This window comes from Typopeltis vanoorti, chromosome 5, assembly GCF_054136105.1.
Source record: "Typopeltis vanoorti isolate ZY-2024b chromosome 5, IOZ_Tvanoo_1.0, whole genome shotgun sequence".
NCBI lineage: Eukaryota > Metazoa > Arthropoda > Arachnida > Uropygi > Thelyphonidae > Typopeltis > Typopeltis vanoorti.
This window is the reverse complement of record NC_143553.1, coordinates 92,392,706-92,415,685: the sequence shown is the minus strand read 5'-3', so window position 1 is coordinate 92,415,685 and position 22,980 is coordinate 92,392,706. Positions and strand designations below refer to the sequence as shown.

The following is a 22,980-nucleotide window of genomic DNA, read 5'->3' as shown; positions in this document are numbered from 1 at the left end:
AGGAAATCTGTATTTAGAATTGATAATGTCTGTGTAAAATAAGCAAAGGGAAATTGTGTCTCAGGACCAAAATTGTTATTATTAAATGTGCATAAGAGATCTATGTATTAGAACCATGTCAAAACAGTTCGGAGTTGGGGTGACCAATCGGCCGTAGCTAAGAGTATGACATAGTCACCGAGAGAGGGTGCTCGCATTTGTAATATAAGGCACGGCGCAAGACTCAAACGTTCTCTCGTTTTCTGTTCCTGTGTTCCCGTCCAATTCTGGATAGCTATGGAAGCTTGTCGCCAGTGCCCAGCAACAATCTCCCGGTTGCTGTTGTACCGAGTCGAATAAAGCCACCAAAGGAATGAAGTCAGAATTCCAGTAAAGAGTTGTTGGTAAGCTATGCCAACGTGAAGTCAGCAAAGGGCAACCTTCGAAGATAGTGGAAGTAAGTCGCTGATGCATAGAAACATGTGGCGAAAAAATAGGGAAGTCTTGCATATCGGAAGTGAAAGCGTGGAGCGAAGTCACGGAAACCCCATGAAAAGAACAAGATGGTAATGTACAATTTTTCATACTCATTATAGAATTGTAATAGGAATAGGAGCCAGGGATTTAAGGAGCTCCACACATTAACTTCCCCATAGTGCCTAAAAGACTGCTTGGACTGATCTGTCTGTGTCAAATAAGCTGGTGCCACTCTAAACTTGTGCTGAGAAAGGAACCTAACTTTTGAACTGTTTGTCAAGAAGCTATATGATATAATGTTAGATATTAGCCTGAATTTTAATTAAGTTGTGGGGGATAGAGCTTGAGCACAAATTAGAATATTTTTCCATGTTAAAATACAAGATGGAATGCGTCTAACATACCTTGTATAAAGTTTGTATATAATTGTGCTTAGAAAATGAGCACTGAGTAACCCTGTATGGAATAATCGAGTCTGAACATAATAATATAACAGAGATATAGGATTGTTTCATTTAAACATAAGAATTGAAATTTTGGATATCTTAACCTAAAGGGGGGGGGGGGGGGTTCAGACTCTCTAGCATTGAAATTATTACTTAAAGTGTATCTATGTAAGTGTTTACAATAAATGTATTCTCTTTATATCAAAGTTCATGAGTCTGTTGTCTCTGAGATTGAATTACCACTTATAAAACTTTCGGACCTGTATGAGTGAGGGGGGAAGCAATTTATGTAAGAAAGAAAAGGGAGGAGCCACTTATAAAACTTTCGGACCTGTATGAGTGAAGGGGAAGCAATTTACGTAAGAAAGAAAAGGGAGGAGCCACGACTGCACATCACGTGATCCCTTTGTTGGTTAGCGTTATATATTTGAGTATCAGAATTTAGTTGCCGGCTGGCGCAGTCGTTCTAAACAAAAATATAAATTTGTCGACAATGAAAGAACTGATATCATGAGAGATAAATAATACGTATAGAATAATATAACATAAGAATAAAAGTAAAAGTTACACGAGGCGGCAACGTAACACGCTAGTAACTAGACAGGAAAATACTGAGGTTGAATCAATGTAACAATTTATATATTTTATATATACCAGTAGTAAATGGTGTATCATCATATTTTTAAAATATTCTAGATCACAAGTATGCAGTTCCAGAAAGATTTTTTTTTTTTTTGCCTAGTTATCATGTAAATAACTGAAATTATTTTAAAAAAAATTTTTTTTTCAATACGCAGCCTAGTCATCAAGATTCTTCACATGCAAACTTTGCTTATTCGTGGATATAAAATTAAAACAATAATATAATTTCTTGTCTATTATCATATATTTCATAACCAACCAAAAATTTTTTAAATTTCTACATTTTGCTATTTACAAACAGGAAAATAATTGTACTAGAGAATATACAAAAAATCTTCTGACATTAGTTGTTCAGTAACGGCTAACATCAATAATAATGTTGGGCAATGTTTGTAGTGGTTATTGGCATAATGGAGATGTGATGGATTACAAAAATATATAAAAATTCCAAATATCATGAAGAATGAGGTCCTGGTTCTTGTTTAAGTGATCACATCACTTCAGAAGACACTTAAAAAGAGACCGGCTTCTGATCAACTTATCTTTCTTTTTATGAGGGTGGTCTAAAAAGTTCTCGGCCTAACAATGAAAAAACGAATTTATAATTTCAAAATTATTTTTATTTTTCAACATAATCTCCCTTAAGACTAATACATTTGCTTCAATGCTATTATCTCGTCCCTGTAATGGTTCTCAGTAAGATCTGCAAAATACCTCTCTACAGCTGCAATCACCTCTTGATTTGAATAAAAACGCTGATCAGCGAGGAAGAGTTTTAGTTTTGGGAAGAGATAGAAGTCAGAGGGAGCCAAATCTGGGGAATAGGGTGGATGTTCCAACAATTCATAGTGCAGATTCCTTAATTTTCTCACTGCCAAAACACCTTTATGGGCAGGTGCATTGTCCTGATGAAAAATGATTTTTTTCTTCTTCTGCAAACCGGATCCTTTCTCACGAATTTTTTTGTCTAGTCTAGTTAAAAGATCAAAATAATATTTCCCAGTTATTGTTTTATCTTTTCAAGATAATTAATAAATAAAATGCCTTCAGCATCCCAAAACCGATGCCATGACCTTTACTGCTAATGTCTTCTTTGGCACTGAATAACTGGCTTCTGTTCACTGTTTTGACTGCTGTTTGGATTCTGGTGCATAATGGTGAATCCAAGTCTCATCCATAGTAATAAATTGAAACACAAAAATCAGTTTTATTCTTGTTAAAATGCTACAAGCACTGTTCAGAGATTTTCATGCAAGTGAGTTTTTGATCTGATGTGAGCAAATGCAGCACCCATCTTGCACAAAGCTTTTTCATTTGCAATTCTTCATGCAAAATATATCCTATACATTCTTTTGAAATGCATATGAGATTGCTGAGACTATATAGTCTCAGCAATTTCATGCAATTTGACTTGCCGGTCATCCAATACCATATTGTGCACTTTATCAATGATTATGGTGTTGTTACACTTTTTTGGACGTCCTTCACATGGATCAACTTCAAGGCTGGTATGGCCACATTTAAACTCAGCTGCCCATTTCTTAATTGTCAAAAATGAAGGAGAAGAGTGCCCATAAACTTTTATGAACTTCGAATGAATTTCTTTTGGCATTAAATCTTCTTTTACAAAGAATTTTATAACCACACGATACTCAATTTTATCCATTTCAAGGGATATAGACACCACTTTTGCTTCACACAGCTGTATAAAACAAACTACAGGTAATCCTTGTATAACACGGTACTTATACAACGTGGTTTCGATATGACACCATCTAAAAATTGTCATCATCATCAAATTCCTGCCATGTACCCTCAAGGGGTGTACAGGATATGATAGTACTGCATGAAAAAAATTAAATCATTACTAACTTCCTATCTACAATTTTCCTCCAAATCAGTCTGTTACTTGTCAAGACTCCAACATTATCAGATCTTATATTTCTATCGTCTAAGGCACTTTCTACTGTATCAATCCACCTATATCTTGGTCTTCCTCTGGGTCGTTTTCCTGCCAACCTGGCAGAGAACACTTGCTTTGCTAATCTTTCCTTGCCCATTCTGTTTAAGTGACCATACCACCTGAGATTAGCTCTGCTAACGCATTCCTGGGTGCTGACAATGTCAAGTTCTTTCCTAATATTCTCATTTTTAATATGATATTGCCATTGCTGCCATCTGTTCATGCCTCTAATCTTTCTCAGGACTCTCATATCTGCGGTCTCTAGTCTTTTGTCAAGTGTTTTACTTCTGACCCAGCTCTCAGATCCATAAGTTAAAACTGGTATGAACACCGTCTTGTATACAGCTAATTTAGTGTTCCGACTAATTTCTCTCTTATTCCATATGAATTTATTCAACTGACTTCCCACCATACCAGCTTTGCTGATTCTGTTGTCTATTTCTATATTTAATTTACCATCTTCAGTAAAAATCGTGCCTAAGTAGCTGAAATGTTTTACTTGTTCCACAGGTTCTCCATTCACAACACAGTTGACATTTTCAATGATTCTGCCTATTTTCATTGTCTTTGTCTTTTTATTGCTGACCTTCATACCATATCTATTACAACAACTATTCAATTTAGTCAGAGAATCTTGCAGACTTGTAGCGGATTTATTTAGAAGTATAACATCATCCGCATAAAGCAAAGAGCTGACATTAACATCTCCAATTTTGATATCATGTTTAATACCACTTTCCTTCATAATGTGATCCATATAGATAATGAATAACAAAGGGGATAATATACATCCTTGTCTCACACCAGATTTAACATTAAACCATCTTCCTGTACTTCCTTCAATTCTAACTGCTGATTTACAACTCAAATAAAGACTAAGTATTGCTTGATATAATGCCCCATTGACACCATATAACTGCAGCGTATTGAATAGCTTCTCGCTCTCTCTTGGCACCTTGTCATATGCCTTTTCCAAATCGACAAAACTTAAATACAGATCTTTGTTATATTCCCATGCTTTCTCGACTATTTGTCGTAAAGTGAAGATCTGATCCTGACAGCCTCTATTTGGCCTGAATCCAGCTTGTTCTTCACCAAGCTTTTCTTCCACAATTCTTCTCAACCGTTTCTCAAGTATACTTGCATAGATCTTGCCAGGAACACTTAGTAGGGAAATACCTCTGTAATTCTCACATTCAGTTTTATTTTCCTTTTTATATATGGGTACTATGAGAGCTCTACTCCAATCATCGGGAATTCTTCCCTCTGTCCAGGCTTTCGGAACTATGCAGTGCAGCCACTGTAAGACTTTTATACCACCATACTGCAGCATTTCTGGTCGAATATCATCTACTCCAGCTGCCTTTCCACATTTCAAGCCTTTGATGGCTTTTTCTACTTCCAGTATGGATATGTATTCCTGACTGCATGCCTGGTCAGCGTTTTTTACCACTGTGCTGTCATCACTGCTTGTTTCATTTAGCAGTTTTTCAAAGTAATTACTCCGTACTACAAGGATATCTTTTTCTCCCGTTTTCATGTCACCTTTATCATCTCTAACTCCTTTTACAGCACTCTTTCCTCCATTCCTAAGCTTCTTAAACAACCTCCAGAATATTTTGCCACCTTCTTGATATTTATTTTCTATATTCTTGCCAAAGTCCTCCCATGACTTTTGTTTAGCTAGTTTTACACAGTGTTTAGCATTCTTGCATTTGTCTCTCTATTCTCTAAGAGCACAAGTTGACTTATTTGACAGGAACTTTTGATATGATTTCTTCTTTTCCTTCACTGCCTCTTTAACTTCCTGTGTCCACCAAGGAGTTCCGATTTTTTTATCCTTACAGACAACCTCACCACATACCACTCTGGCAGAATCAATCAATGTTTTCTTCAGAGTTTGCCACTGAATCTCCAAGGTTTGATTCCTGTTCTCAAAATCTTTCATTTTCTTTTCAATAATCTTTCTGTATTTTAGTCTACAGTTCACATCTGAGAGCTGCTCAACTTTTATTCGCTTTAAAACTTTCTTACATGTTATTCTTTTCAATGTGAAATTCAATTTTATCCTGCTCAAGACTAAATAGTGATCACTTCCAATTTCAAATCCTCTGTACACTCTGGTGTCCTGCACCAGGGGAAAAACATCACTATCAACAATAACATAGTCAATGAGACTTTTCTTATTCCTAGCCTCTTCTCTCCATGTGAATTTGTGCACATTTTTATGTTGGAACATGGTGTTAGTAATAACCAGTCCATGTCCTGAGCAGAAATCCAACAGATATTTGCCATTATTATTAGCTTTGCTCTTTTCTCCAAATTTTCCCAAAATATTTTTGTATGTCTCACAATCATTTCCTACTCTGCTATTTAGATCCCCAACAAAGACCAACTTTTCCTTTTTCATTGTGTCAGTTACTTTTTCTAAAGCCTCAAAAAATTCCTCCACTTCTACCTTAGTAGAACCTTCTGTGGGACCATAGGCACAAATAAGTCTCATTGTCCAGTTCCCCATTCTCATATTTGCCCACATTACTCTACTTGAGACTGACTGCCATTCAAGAAGATTAGCCTCGTATTTTGTGTTGAATACTATGGCTACTCCTTTTCCTTGATTGTCATTGCCTGAATATAACATTTTGTATTTATTGCTCAGAAAGATCTCACCAGTTTTGGTCTTTTATGTTTCAGTCACCCCTATTATGTCGATCTGGTACTTATCTAATTCCTCAGCTAGCTCCATTTCTTTGCCATTCAGGCTTCTTACATTGATAGTACCGATCTTTAACTCTGGTGATGTTGAGTTGGGGTTTGTTTTCCCTTTATCTTTTCATATATTTTTCATCGCACGACTTAAATATCAAATTTTACCTTCATTAAATTTGTGTCTGCCCGTATCGTGCATGTAGTTATAAGTAGCGAATTTATATTAGGGGAAATACCCTTTGGCATGCATGTACGTCAATTATATACCGTATAAAGTGTTTATTGTCCAAAAATTGTCTTTGTTTTTTGCCAGGAAAGCACATTAAAAATCGCAAGTGTGTTAATCTCAAGCTGAATACTTTATTTTCTGGTGAGTTACATACATAATTAATATGTAATGCTTTTTTTTATGTAAAAAATTATTTTTATAGTAACGGCCTCAAACTGCATCGAAAGGGAAAAAATCAATATTAAAAAAAAAAATTCGTCTTGAAGAAAAAAAAATTAAAATCATGGATCAGTTGAAAAATGGAGAAAAATCAGGAGCTGCAAGGTCTTTGAATTTAAATGAATCAACAATTCGAACAATCAAACACAATGAACATAAAATCCGAGAAAGTGTTTATTGCTGGATCAACGGTAAGTGCAAAGCACGTTGCTCGTGTGCGCAATATTCTAATGCGAAAAATAAAGAAATCTCTAATGATTTGGATAGAAATTGCACTCAAAAGTAAATTCCTTCGGATGGAAATCTTATTAAACAAAAAACTCTCAAAGTTTATAAACATTTATAATGCAGACCAGGTGTTCAATGAGGATGAATCGGGGTTATATTGTAAAAATATACTAAAATGCACCTACACTAGTTGCCAAAATTGTAGAAACTTTTTTCAAATGGTTTCTACAATTTTTGAGGTTTGATGGCTCATAACACCCCTTTTTTTTGGTGTAATACCATAAAATTATATATCAATGGAAATATAATTTAATCAAGAATGTAATGCAACAAAGTTTGTTCAATTATCTGTATTCTATGAAAAGTTATACCCAAATAACCAGAAAAAAGGAGCACAACTTGCTTAGGTTGATATGAAGAAGCTTTTCTTCATTATAATGTAGCCAATGAGCATGGGTGTTTAGAGAGCCAATCAGGTGTCATCTTGTTTTGGCAATGAGCCAATAAGGTCACAGTAGGATTCAGCTATTGATGTCATGTATTGGAGCTGAGAGGAGGACATTTGTCAGTGTCTTATGTGATTGTTATCAAGTTGGTCGGCTTTTTTTGTGTTCTTTCATGTAGTGAGCTTGTAAAGTGTAATAAAATTAAAGAAATGGTGCAAAGAGTTGACTGGTCAGCCAGAAAGCGATGTAAAATAGTACTATTAAGTGAACAAAGCTACATTATGAAGAAATTAGAAGAAAAATTGGTGGAAACTTAACCAAAAGTGGCATTTCTAAATTTTTGATGAGGTATAAGGAGACTCAGTCACTACAAAACTGGTAAAGGCAGGAAAAGGTGCACAACAGCAAGTGATGGTAGAAGAATTGAAAGACTGTGCCTACGTGACAGAAGAAAATCATCTGGGTGTATATAAGATGAAATGGCGCAATACAATGTGAAGTTGAGTGCAAGGACTGTTCTCTGCAGACTGCAGGAATTTGATCTAAATGATAGAATTCCATGAAAAAAGCCATTTTTATCTCTCAAACAAAGGTTGAAAAGATTAAACTGGGCTAAAACCCATGTTAACTGGACAGCAGAACAATGGGACAGTGTTATTTGGAGTGATGAGACCAAAATCTCCCTGTTTGGTAGTGATGACATAAATAAGTAAGGAGAAAAATCGGAGAAGATTTGCATCCTGATTGCATTACACCTACCGTGAAACATCTACTTAGTGTTATGATCTAGCCACATCAAAAGGTGTGGGCAGAATTTGCATGATTAATGGGAATATAAATGCCCAAAAATACATAAATGAAATACTTGAGCCCAAACTAAAGCCTTCCACACGTGAACTTTTTCAAGATAATGAAGCATTTATATTTCAACAGGATTCAGCTCCATGTCATGTTGCAGCTGTGTGCAAAAAGTGGTTTCAACATAATCATATTCCACTGCTGGAATGGCCTGGAATAGCCCAGACCTTAACCCAATGGAAAATCTATGGAGCCAAATAAAGAAACTTGTTAGTGAGAAGCAACCCACCAATAAAACCCAATTAATAGAAGCAATAATTCAATCTTGGTTTCACATTATAACAGCTGCAGAACTAAAAAACTTGGTTCACTCCATGGAAAGGCGTTGTAAGGCCGTAATGAATGCTAAATGTTACCCAACTAAATATTAACTCACACTGTGAGAATTTCTGTATATTTCATTTTTTCTATGTGTTTCAATTTTCTTCTTTATAACTGCTATTCTAATAAAAAATCCTTCATAAAAATTATTACATTACATTCTTGATTAATTATCTTTCCACTGATATATAATTTTGTGGTATGAGCCATCAAACCTCAGAAATACACTTTTTCCAAAAGGTTTCCACAATTTTGGCCACTAGTGTATATTTCAAAAAATGAAAGTTCAGCTCCTGGAAAGTTTCCAAAGATAGAATTACTCTACTGTTTTGTAGTAATGCATCAGGTGATTACAGGACAAAACCGATGTTTATTAACCGATCCTCAAATCCTCGTGAAATGAAAGATTAAAATATGCACTTTATTTTATTTTGCCTAAAACATTTATGCATTATATGCAATGAAGCATAATTACAATTTGTAATTTTTATAATTTTATACTATGTATTTGTGTCATAGTTTATATGAATTACCTGAAATAAATAAAAATATTTTTTTGTTGGATATGTCATTGTTTATATATATATATATATATATATATATATATATTTAAAAAAAAAAACGATTTCAGAACATAACCCTACTTTTTGTATGTGATCCGAGTCTCACATAACACAATTTATATAAAGTGGCATTTCCATGGAACCTAACATCCACGTTACACGAGGGTTACCTGTAATTGATAGGATGACTTGCAATTTCACATGGTACATCTGGCATAAGAACCCAACTTAGAAAAAAAAAATCTTGCCAATAGTGTTGTCATCTATGGTTGAGACCGAGAATTTTCAGACCAACCTCGTATAAAAAAAGGACAGCACAGTTCATGTCAGTAACTACAGGCCAATTAGTTTATCATAATTGTACAAAATTTTTATATCCATTATTTTAAACAGAATCACAAGATTTGTTGACACATACCATCTTTCTTTCTTAAAGAAAGCATCTTTCTTTAAAGCCTGATTGTTCATAAGCAGGCTTTAAAGAAAGATGCTTTAAAATAAATCATATCCATACTATTACACAAGCAATAAAAAAGGTAAATAATGGGGTGCTTAAAGGTCAAAGGTGTATAACTGAGAAGAGACCTCCACATAGCCTTTAAAGGAATATGGAGAACCAACGGTTTCTGACCTAATGTCGAGTCCTCACCTTCTCATAGTGCACCCTGTTAGGTATCTACCTAGATACTGAATGAACAAAGATGGGCTGGCAAATTTGGAATTTAGCAGACCGAATTGTATTCTTATCGGCTAAAACCACAAATAAAAATAATGGTACAACATGAGAATTTCATGACAGCTAGGGCATTGCCCGATTAAACAATGCCTTCGTTGTTTTTGCCAGGGTGAACAGCGAAAAGTCAATTATTGGAACAAATCCTGAAACATACCCAACTCAACATCAGAGTTCAAGATCAGTAATATAATATCAACATAAGAAGGCCTCAAATGCAAAGAAGCAGAGCTAGCTGAGGAATTGAATAAGTATTAGATCAACATAATAGGGGTGACTGAAACAAAAAAGACAAAAACTGGCGAGATGTTTCTAAGCAATAAATACAAAATGCTATATTCAGGCAATAACAATCAGGGACAAGAAGGAGTAGCTATAGTATTCAACACTAAATGGCAGGCAATATCAAGTAGAGCAATGTGAGCAAATATCAGAATGCAGAACTAGACAATGAGACTAATTTGTGCCTATGGTGCCACAGAAGGTTCTACTAAAGGTAAGTGAAAGAATTTTTTTAAGCTTTAGAGAGAGCAACTGACACAAAGAAAAAAGAAAAGTTGGTCTTTGTTGGGGATCTAATAGCAGAGAATATAACAAATATCGTATTTAAGTTTTGGGGTGCTTAAGGGTCAAAGCTGTATAACTGAGAGGAGACCTCCACATAGCCTTTAAAGGAATGCGGAGAACCGACCAGAGCTTCTGACCTAATGTCCAATCCTCACCTTCTCGTGGTGCACCCTGTTGGGTATCTACTTTGATACTGAACGAACGAGGATGGGCTGGCAATTTGGGATTTAGCCGACCAAATTGTATTCTTATTGGTTAAACCAAAATAAAAAATGATGGTACAACATGACAAAATTTCATGCCGGCTGGGGCGTCGCCCGGTTAAACAAGGCCCACGTTTTTTTTCGACAGGGAACCAGGGCGAACAACAAAAAGTCAGCTACTGGAACAAATCTGAAAACAAACCAACTCAACATCACCAGAGTTAAAGATCGGTACTATCAACGTAAGAAGCCTGAATGGCAAAGAAATGGAGCTAGCTGAGGAATTAGATAAGTACCAGATCGACATAATAGGGGTGACTGAAACAAAAAAGACCAAAACTGGTGAGATCTTTCTGAGCAATAAATACAAAATGTTATATTCAGGCAATGACAATCAAGGAAAAGAAGGAGTAGCCATAGTATTCAACACAAAATACGAGGCTAATCTTCTTGAATGGCAGTCAGTCTCAAGTAGAGTAATGTGGGCAAATATGAGAATGGGGAACTGGACAATGAGACTTATTTGTGCCTATGGTCCCACAGAAGGTTCTACTAAGGTAGAAGTGGAGGAATTTTTTGACACTCTAGAAAAAGCAACTGACACACTGAAAAAGGAAAAGTTGGTCCTTGTTGGGGATCTAAATAGCAGAGTAGGAAATGATTGTGAGACATACAAAAATATTTTGGGAAAATTTGGAGAAAAGAGCAAAGCTAATAATAATGGCAAATATCTGTTGGATTTCTGCTCAGGACATGGACTGGTTATTACTAACACCATGTTCCAACATAAAAATGTGCACAAATTCACATGGTGAGAAGAGGCTAGGAATAAGAAAAGTCTCATTGACTATGTTATTGTTGATAGTGATATTTTCTCCCTGGTGCAGGGAGAGTACAGAGGATTTGAAATTGGAAGTGATCACTATTTAGTCTTGAGCAGGATAAAATTGGATTTCATATTGAAAACAATAACATATAAGAAAGTTTTAAAGCGAATAAAAGTTGAGCAGCTCTCAGATGTGAACTGTAGACTAAAATACACAAAGATTATTGAAAAGAAAATGAAAGAGTTTGAGAACAGGAATCAAACCTTGGAGATTCAATGGCAAACTCTGAAGAAAACATTGATTGATTCTGCCAGAGAGGCATGTGGTGAGGTTGTGTGCAAGGATAAAAAAAACAGAACTCCCTGGTGGACACAGGAAGTTAAAGAGGCAGTGAAGGAAATGAAGAAAGCATATCAAAAGTTCCTGGCAAATAAGTCAGCTTTTACTCTTACAGAATACAGAGACAAATGTAAGAAAGCAAACAGTGCGTAAAACTAGATAAGCAAAAGTCATGGGAGGACTTTGGCAAGAATATAGAAAATAAATATCAAGAAGGTGGCAAAATATTCTGGAGGTTGTTGAAGACGCTTAGGAATGGAGGAAAGAGTGCTGTAAAAGGAATTAGAGATGATAAAGGTGACATGAAAACAGGAGAAAAAAATATCATTGAAGTATGGAGTAATTACTTTGAAAAACTGCTAAATGAAACAAGCAGTGATGACAGCACAGTGATAAAAAACACTGACCAGGCATGCAGTCAGGAATACATATCCATACTTGAAGAGAAAAAGCCATCAAAGGCTTGAAATGTGGAAAGGCAGCAGGAGTATATGATATTCGACCAGAAATGCTGAAGTATGGGGGTATAAGAGTCATACAGTGGCTGCACTGCATAGTTCAGAAAGCCTGGACAGAGGGACGAATTCCCGATGATTGGAGTAGAGCTCTCATAGTACCCATATATAAAAAGGAAAATAAAACTGAATGTGAGAATTACAGAGGTATTTCCCTACTGAGTGTTCCTGGCAAGATCTATGCAAGTATACTTGAGAAACGGATAAGAAGAATTGTGGAAGAAAAGCTTGGTGAAGAACAAGCTGGATTCAGGCCAAATAGAGGCTGTCAGGATCAGATCTTCACTTTACGACAAATAGTCGAGAAAGCATGGGAATATAACAAAGATCTGTATTTAAGTTTTGTCGATTTGGAAAAGGCATATGACAAGGTGCCAAGAGAGAAGCTATTTAATACGCTGCAGTTATATGGTGTCAATGGGGCATTATATCAAGCAATACTTAGTCTTTATTCAAGTTGTAAGTCAGCAGTTAGAATTGAAGGAAGTACAGGAAGATGGTTTAATGTTAAATCTGGTGTGAGACAAGGATGTACATTATCCCCTCTGTTATTCATTATCTATATGGATCACATTATGAAGGAATGTATTAAACCTGATATCAAAATTGGAGATGTTAATGTCAGTTCTTTGCTTTATGCGGATGATGTTATACTTCTAAATAAATCCGCTACAAATTTGCAAGATTCTCTGACTAAATTGAATAGCTATTGTAATAGATAAGGTCAGCAATAAAAAGACAAAGACAATGAAAATAGGCAGAATCACTGAAAATGTCAACTGTGTTGTGAATGGAGAACCTGTGGAACAAGTAAATCATTTCAGCTACTTAGGCATGATTTTTACTGAAGATGGTAAATTAAATATAGAAATAGACAACAGAATCAACCAAGCTGGTATGGTGGGAAGTCAATTGAATAAATTCATATGGAATAAGAAAGAAATTAGTTGGAACACTAAATCAGCTGTATACAAGACAGTGTTCAAACCACTTTTAACTTATGGATCCAGGAATGCGTTAGCAGAGCTAATCTCAGGTGGTGTGGTCACTTAAATAGAATGGGAGAGGAAAGATTAGCAAAACAAGTGTTCTCTGCCAGGTTGGCAGGAAAACGACCCAGAGGAAGACCAAGATATAGGTGGATTGATACAGTAGAAAGTGCCTTAGACGATAGAAATATAAGATCTGATAATGTTGGAGTCTGGACATGTAACAGACTGATTTGGAGGAAAATTGTAGATAGGAAGTTAGTAATGATGTAATTTTTTCATGTAGTACTGTCATATCCTGTACACCCCTTGAGGGTACATGGCAGGAATTTGATGATGTATTTAAGTTTTGTAGACCTGTAAAAGGCATATGACAAGGTGCCTATTCAAAATGCTACATTTATATGGTGTCAATGGAGCATTATATATCTAGCAATACTTAGTCTTTATTTGAGTTGTAAGTCAGCAGTTAGAATTGAAGGAAATACAGGAAGATGGTTTAATGTTAAATCTGGTGTGAGACAAGGATGTACATTGTTCCCTCTGTTATTATCTATATCAGTGTTTCTGAAAGTGTGGTACGTATACCCTGGGGGAGGGGGGGAGGTACGCGAAAGGTCTTCAGGGGGTACATGGTCATTTTCGGCAATGCATCATTAACGCATGGAATCATTATATTTCTCAACAAATAGTGTAATTAGAGACAACTGGAATAAAAACGGTACTAGCTAATGAATGACATCTCTCCTCAAGTGTCAAGCAAAACCACATGTTGCTGGTGCAACGTATGGTTTTGCTTGACACTACCCCATCGTGAACATGTTAAAACTAAGAAATATATAGTGAATGTGTTTCAGATATTATGGAATCCTGTTGAAGAGAATTAGCATTTCAACTCAACTGTTGAAATGCTAATTTGTCTTTGGTTCGTGATCTTTTGTTAATACTGCACCACTCATATGCACTTCTTAATAGCTGCTCTACGTATCTCAAGTCTTGTAAATTACTGATTTACAAGACTTGAGGTAATTTTTGCTTGAAATAATGGGAAAGAAGATGAAGCTATTTTGGTAGATGACTTTGACGATGTACACAAGGAAACTGTTCTCAATGCCTAAAGTAGCGAAAGCACGTAGGAGCTTCTTGGTAAGCCACACTATTTTCAGTTTTTTTCTGAAAACTTTAGTTTTCGAAAATCCCCGCATATATCTCCTACCATGATATTTTAGCTTTAATTTTGGGAAAAAAGTGCTATTCGAGTTATTAAAAAGTTATATTCGAGTAAATACAGTGTTTTTTTTAGCTTTCAAATTCTTAAGTATGGATCACTGGTTAAAGATTGGATTTATAAAACCCACAAAAGACAGCAATATAGCAAATACAAGCAACTGTAAGCAACAAGAAAACATTGCTATTGCATCTGGATCAAATGAAATTGATAAGGGTGTGACATCTCTAGAGAACCAACTAAGAAGAATGTGGATTTTCATGGATGGGAAACTAGAGGAACCTATTCCAAACTTTGTTCTATTAAAAATAAATCATTTTTTGTTTGCATGAACATATAAATTCAAATAAAATAGACATTTCAATGAAATATACTTTATTTATTCTTTGATAAGAGAGTACTTGGTAATAATGAAAATATTTATTATTTGATAAGGAGGTACCTTGGTAATAATGAAAATTTAAGAAAGGGTACGCAGATATCTGAAGTTTGAGAAACACTGATCTATATGAATTACATTATGAAGTGGCATCAACACTTTCATTGCCAAGCTGAAAATTGGAATTTCGTGTGGTGGCCAGATTTTTTTTATTTTTTTATTTAGTTAGCGACGTCCACGCGATAACGTGATCGGCCGTTTGGTGAGAACTCGCATCGCGTGATCGCGCGATATCGTTCATTGCAAAGCTGAAAATTAGAATTTCGTGTGGTGGCCAACTTTTTTTTATTTTTTTATTTAGTTAACGACGTCCACGTGATAACGCGTGATCGGCCGTTTGGTGATAACTCGCATCGCGCGATTGGCAATGAACATGTTAAACCTGATATCAAAATCGGAGATATTAATATCAGCTCTTTATGAAAATGATGCTATACTTTTAAATAAATCCAGTATAAGTCTGCAAGATTCCCTGACTAAACTGAATAACTGTTGTAATAAATTTAGTATTAAAATCAGAAATAAAAGACAAACACTATGCAAATAGACAGAAACACTGAAAATATCAAATACATCATGAATGGAGAACTTATAGAACAAGTAAAATTTCAGTTACTTAGGTACAATTTTTAGTGAGGACAGTAAATTAAATATGGAAATAGATAACAGAATCAACAAGCCCAGTATGGAAGGAAGTCAACTGAATAAATTTATATGGAATAAGAGTGAAATTGGTCAAAACAAATTAGCTGTATATAAGAGTGTTCAAGCCAATTTTAACTTATGGATCTGAGAGCTGCGTTAGAAATAAAACACTTGACCAAAGACTAGAGCTCACAGATATGAGTCCTGAGAGAGATTAGGGGTGTGAATAGATAGAATCAATGGCAATATCATATTAAAAACGAGAATATCAGGAAAGAACTTGACATTGTTAGCATCCAGGAATGTGTTAGCAGAGCTAATCTCAGATGGTATCACTGAAACGGAATGGGAGAGGAAAGATTAGCAAAACAAGTGTTCTCTGCCAGGTTGGCAGGAAATAGACCCAGAGATATAGGTGGATTGATACAGTAAAAGTGCCTTAGAAGGCAAAAATTTAAGATTTGATAACTTTGGAGTCTTGACAGATAGATTCATTTGGAGCAAAATTGTTGATAGGAATTTAGTAATGATGTAAGTTCTTCATGTAGTACTATCCTAATATCCTGTACACCCCCTTGAGGGTACCTGTCAGGAATTTGATGACGATGATGAATAATATCAATTAAGAGAAAGATGTTGGAAGTTTATTTTCCACTTGGTTAGACTATATAAATTTAGTTTAATCGTTTGTCCAAGTGTATGCAAACAAAGTTTGAACCTGAAGAATCTATCTATCTTCAGGACTGAGGCAACTCGTAGTAAAAGTGGACCAAGCTCTCATCACTCCTTGTCTCAGTATCTCCCATAATGCAAAGCAAACTCCTTGCAGACATGTATAATGCTATGCATTAAGGCCACTATTCAGACTGGTTTCGACCTTTATAGAGGTCTCATTGGGAGGCAGACCCAGAAGTGGTAATACTAAGGCAGAAGCAATGGGGAGGTCATATTTACTTATACGAGTTGCCTAAAGATGGTACACCTTTAGGCAACTTTAGGGAAGGGCCACTTCCCTTAATGCATAGCATTATAAAATGTCCACAAGGAGATGTGCTTTGCATTATGGGAGATACTGAGACAAGGAGTGATGAGAGCTTGGTACACCTTTACTACGAGTTGCCTCAGTCCTGAAGATACTTCAGGCATAAACTTTGTTTGCATGCACTTGGATAAAGGATTAAACTAAATTTATTATAGCCTAACCAAGTGGAAAATAAACTTCCAACATCTTTCTCTAAATCCAGAGTAATCTAATAATAAGGTGGTATACTTTTAGGCAACTCGTATAAGTAAATAGGACCTCTCCATTGCTTCTGCCTTAGTATCACCACTTCTTTGTCTGCTGCCCACTGACGAGATCTCAATAAAGGTCGAAACCAGTCTGGGTAGTGGTCCTTCCCTTAATGCATAGCATTATACATGTCCGCAGGGAGATGTGCTTTGCATTATGGGAGATACTGAGACGACGAATGATGAGAGCTTGGTTCACCTTTACTACGAATTGCCTCGATCCTGAAGATACTTCAGGTGCAAACTTTGTTTGCATACACTTGGATAAAGGATTAAACTAAATTTATTAATATCAATTAAATTATACAAGAAGACTTGAATAGATTGAGTGAATGGCATGGAAATGGGGATGCCAGTTCAATATTGCAAAATATAAGGTTTTAAAAAATTTAAGAAACAACGATGGGATGTAGAATTTATGCTTGGTGGGAATATATTGGAGGTGGAGGAAATAAGAGATCTTGGGGTGATGATAGTGGATAAGGATTTGAAATTTAGAGGACACATTCCCAAATTTGTAAGGACAACAAAGAATTTTTGGAATGATGCAGAGGACACTGACTTGTAGAAGTAAGGAGAATCTGGTTCTATTGTATACGGCCTTGATTAGACCACATCTAGACTACTGTGCACAGATTTGGTCACCTGGTTTTCAAAAGGATGAAAGGATGTTTGCATGGGTCCAGAGGTGACTAAGGTAGTTATAAGTAAATATAGCTGATCTGATCTCTGGAATATCGAATATGAGGAAAGGTTGAGAAGATGCAATTTACAGTCTAGTGCAAGGTTTCCCAAACTGTGTTCCACTGAAGGTGAACATGTGTTCCACGAGAAGTTCTCCTGGAATTTGTCATTTTAGTTTTCTAAGCATTTTTCATGAATAAATATTTTATAGTGGAAATATTCTGAGGAGAATAATATTCATGAATATGTCGAAAAGCTCAGACCCAGAATGCCTAATAACATCTGTGTAGCATATGTTAGTGACCAAGCCGTGTATTGAATTTTAAAATATATTTTTTGGAAGTATTCATAAATTATCGCTAATTTTCACACATCAAAACTTTTGAACTTTTGGGAAAGGGAATACCGCTGTTTATGACTGGTCATAAAAATTGCCTGCAAGCAGATTATAACAATAGGCAGTGTATCCTCTGTTCTCAAAACTGAAGGAAATGACATCTGTGTAGCAAATGTCAGTGACCAAGCGGCATATTTTTAAAATGGAAATATTCATGAATTATCGTTAATTTTCACACATCGAAATCTTTCATCATTGGGAAAGAGAATACCGCTGTTTATGGCCGATCGTAAAAATTGCCTGCAAGCCGATTACAACAATGGGTGGCATATCCTATGTTCTCAAAACTGAAAGAAATAATATCTGCATTACAAATGTTAGTGATCAATCAGCAAGGAAGTATAAAGAAAATTTTTCCATTAAAATTGAAGATCAAGGTAGTCTGTATCCGGTTCTCAAATCTAATAATACTGAATAATTTCTTCGCAAGTTCATATTGTAGGATGAAAGTTTCGAAACTGTGGTGCCGTGATTTTTAAAAGTAATAGGCCTGCATATTTAAATTTTAATATGAATAAGAGACAAAGGACTTTGTTTAATTTTGGTATTAAGAAATCTCTTATTGAAGGTTTTTGTGATGCAACAGATAGTGAGGGGAAAACTATCAGCACACAGGAGAAAAGTCTGCATTCACTCATAAGTACTTAAAATCTACTCTATAATATAAAATGATAAGGCTTTTTTGTAACGTTTTTGTGTCACATTTTTTGTCAAGTTATTTGAAATGTTTTGAAACTCAGAGCTATCCTGAGTGTCAAGTCTTCAAAATTCGAGTCATCAGAATTCAAGAACAGGCCTACCATTCCGGAACTCAGAGGATTGGGCGGCGTAGGCTCTGGGGGGAGCACACCCTTTCGAGTCATCAGAATTCAAGGAGAACCGGCCTACCAGTCTGGAACTCGGGGGGGGTCCCCCTAGTAATGATCAATTATTAATTAATAATAAAAATCAGCTGAATTAACAATTAATTATCAATTAATATATTTCAAAATAACCAAGGTGTTTTGTGAAAATTTCAGGATTTGTAAAGCGTTCCGTCGTAGGAAAAGTTGGGAAACGCTGGTCTAGTGGATAGGAGGAAGAGGAGTGATATGATAGAGACCTACAAGTTAGTAAGGGGTTGTTATAGGATCAATGTTGAAGAGGTTTTACAGAAAACAGTGGGAAATTGAGGGAGAACCAGAGGTCAGCCCTGGAAGATGTGAGCAGGGGAGTGAGAGATTTTTTGCATGCAGAGTTGTGAATAATTGGAATGCCTTGTCTGAGAGGGGTGGCGTTTGCAGAGAATTTGAGTGTGTTTAAGGCATGGAATGATGAGCTGTGTGTAACAAAAGGACCTCCTAGATGAGTCTGACTCCATGGGGTCTTAAGATAATAATAATAATAATAAAAATAACTATTGCAAAGAAATTATTCTTGTTTAATCCTTTATCCAAGTAAAAGCAAACAAAGTTTGTGCATTAAAGTAACCTAGGCTACTTATAATGCTGATTACTTCATACCAATTGTTTTAGCATCCAATAATGTAAAGCACACTTCCTTTCAGACATACACCCTCTGTTCAAAAAGAAACCGAACTTTTTGAAAATAGAAGAAACTAGTGGTGCCACGTGTTGTATCTTCTTGTCGAAAGCAGCAACCTTCATTAGTGTTGTGTCAACTGTTTATGACATTTGTTTCATTATAAGCCGAGTTAAAATGCCAAGAGTAACAGTGTATTTTGATGAATAGTTGGAAAATGAGTTTCGAACAGAGAGCTGCGATTGACTTGTGTGTAAAACTTAGTAAAAGTTTTACCAAAATGCATCAAATGCTTCAAAAAGCATACGGTGATGAATGCTTATCCCGTACTCAAATTTAAGTATGTGGTTTAAGCGATTTCAAAGTAATCATGAGATGCTTGAGGACGACGAAAAGCCGGGCCATCCAAAAACTGGACTGAGAGAAGTTAACATCCAAAAAGTGCGTCATTTTATGAAAGAAAACCCGAAATCGTCCACGAGTTTGATTGAAGATGAACTGGGGATTCTAAAATCAACTGTGCACAACATTTTGACCGAGAGTTTGAGCCTTCATAAATTGAATTCATAATTTGTTCTCCACAAGTTGACTGACGAACAAAAAAAAAATCTATCGAATTGAACACTGCAAGGACCTCATTAAAACCACTCATAAGGAACCAAACTTCCCTGAAACAATCGTTACTGGTGACAAAATGTGTTTAGAGTATGAGCCTGAAACAAAGTGCCAGTTCTGAGTGAAGACCACCAGAAGAAGGGCATCCGAAAAAAAGTCGCTTTGAGAAGTCAAAAGTAAAGACAATGCTGATTTGTTTCTACGATTCCAAGGGCATTATCCACAAAAAATTCATTCCGCCTGGCCAAACGGTCAATGGTGAATTTTAACTTGAAGTTTTGAATCAATTGATAGCGAGAATTTGTCGTGTACAGCATGAATAGCGTGATGCAGGCAGCTGGTCACTTTTGCACGATAATGCACCATCTGATTGTTCAAACACTGACAGTTTTTGAGCAAAAACCAAGAGTTTGCGTGTTGATCACTCACCGTATTCACCTGCTTTAGCACCGTGACTTCTTTCTCTTCCCCTGACTTCATTTGTCGATGAAAGGAAAGCGATACGACACCATTGAAAATGTTCAAGCAACAGTAACCACGACCCTCAACAATATCCCAAAAACTGATATAAAAAAATCATTTAACGAATTAATTGACAGTACCAAACACCATATCGAAGCTGAGGGAGAGTATATTGATTGAAATAAATGATTTGAATAATTATAATTAGCCTGTGTTTTATTTTCTATCAAAAGTTCAGTTTCTTTTTGGACAGAGGGTGTATATAATACTATGCATTATTGGAGGGTCACTACTCAAACTGGTTTCAAGCAATATTGAAGGTCTCATCAGTGGGAGCCAGAACCAGAAAGATGCCAATGTTGAATTAATACAGAAGTCATATGTTTCCTATACAACAAATAAAAAAAAAGTATCACCTTATTATTAAAATACTTTGGATCAGAGATTTTTTTTCACTTGATTACAGTCTAGGTAGTGTTGCTAACTATGCTGATTGTAAAGGCTGGTTGCAGAGGATATAGTCAAGTTTTGTAAAACATGTAAATAGAGACATGCTAGTCATATTAACAGATGAAAGATGGACAGAATTAAGCTCAGAGTGGATACCAAGGAGAACAAAGATGCATGGACGATCTACAAAGGTTTAACATAAGATAGCAGACATTAATTAAGGACAGAAATTTTAGGTGGGAGATGAATTACCATCTCGTGTGAGACCACCCCACTTATTCAAGACTTAAAGTGACTTGAAAAAGTTCGATGTTTGGTCTCTAGAAATTATTTTTTCCACCCTTCTCATATCCCTCTCTAAAAACACTGCAGTAATGCTATTACGATTCTCTATATCTTAGGCATTCTCAGAAAAAATAACCAGAACACTAAAAATATATACATAACCTTTCGAACCTCATCTGAAGCTGGTTGCCCTTATCTGCTCTCCTAAGGATCCACTCTCTCTCCTCCCTCTCTGTTTCATGCATCGTTTACAAGGTTCCTTGTTCTTACAAATTATCTTATTATGATCAAACTGGGAGATCTGCCAACATCTGCCCACGAGAACAAGAAATACATCTTCTGTATAAAATAAACTATTTTTTAAAGTTTGGTCATATTAATGTTCTATTTATATACTTACTAGTAAAAAATCCAGTTAGGTCTAATATATGAAGATTAGAAGGCTTCATAGCAGAAATTAATTCAAGGAAGCCACTTAAAAGAAGAGTTGCACACTGAATCCAATGAAGCATTCTACTATGAACAATAAAAGGAATTCTTGAAGAAATGCTGTGAAGTTCTGGGAACAGAACTGGCAGTGAGAGTGTTTCTGATGGCCATACCTTGATTAAAATATGAGCAGAAACAAAATTTCCTACAAAATACACAAACAATATATTAATATGATGTAGTATATGTACTGTACAATAATACATGCACCAGATTTTTTTTATAGGGAAAACTAATTTTCTTTCAATTAAGTTTTTCTGCTATTATCTATCAGTATGTTAATAATTAGTAACTAAAATTCAATACAGCAATTACATGCACCAAAATTATATGGATGAACTGTCATTTTGGTGTACTGATCTTTTGGCAAATGGTCAGTGCCACAGGAATGCACTGGAGCAGCTGTGAAGGATATTTTACCAATTATTGCAATTATCACTGATATATATGCTGCTCAACCAAATTAACTGAACAAATTAACTGTTTTTCATGATTACTTTATTTTTAACAATATACAATGGTGAATATTTGATTCAATAAGTATTCTGGCATGCAAATTCTGAATACCCCATTGAAATGGCTCTGTCTCTCAACAGGTACACACACACACACACACACACACACACACACACACACACACACACACACACACACACACACAATGTGAGTGCTAGTGCCTATAAAAATATGGGTTGCAAACACATCACTTCATTCTTTTTTGAAAGACCAGCTTCATGAGCTAGTCTTTCTGATTGTATGTTTTCCTTTATTATTATTTATACTGTTCTGTACTAACCAACTGTCTGTGCAATATATACTAATTTTGCTGGTGCTAGTTGAGAAAGTCATTCCCACTAGTATGGGATTCCTTACCATTATTATTATTATTGTCTACTCCATGGAGTTCTTAGACTCGTTAAGGGAGGCCCTAAACATCATACCAACACTATCCAACATTTGTGCAATATCTATCATACTATACTTTGAACTCATTCACAGTCATGGCACCCGCAACAGACTCTGGAAACCTATTCCATTCATTCACCACCCTCCAAGCAAAAAATTTAGTTCTAACACCCTTGCTAACTACATTCTTGCTCAGTTTCCAAGGGTGGCCCATAGTTCTCCCACCACCAGATCTGTTTTGAAAAATTTCCTATAAAGATATTTTTTTTACTCTGAGTATTTAGTATTTACACAAGGGTTCGATTCCGATTGGTGC

The 22,980-nt window shown here is 35.7% G+C and overlaps 1 protein-coding gene across 6 annotated transcripts in view; it reads right to left on the bottom strand.

The window, feature by feature from the left end:
- LOC150106651 (leucine-rich repeat-containing protein 14-like) overlaps positions 1 to 22,980 on the bottom strand; it is a 168,153-nt gene that overhangs the window by 87,320 nt on the left and 57,853 nt on the right. For all 6 annotated transcript variants that reach the window (XM_090392609.1, XM_090392604.1, XM_090392606.1 and 3 more), the window contains one exon: positions 21,670 to 21,903. In XM_090392609.1, coding sequence (XP_090248735.1) covers positions 21,670 to 21,781 — 112 coding nt within the window. In that variant the 5' untranslated portion in view covers positions 21,782 to 21,903. The remainder of the gene's footprint in view (positions 1 to 21,669; positions 21,904 to 22,980) is intronic.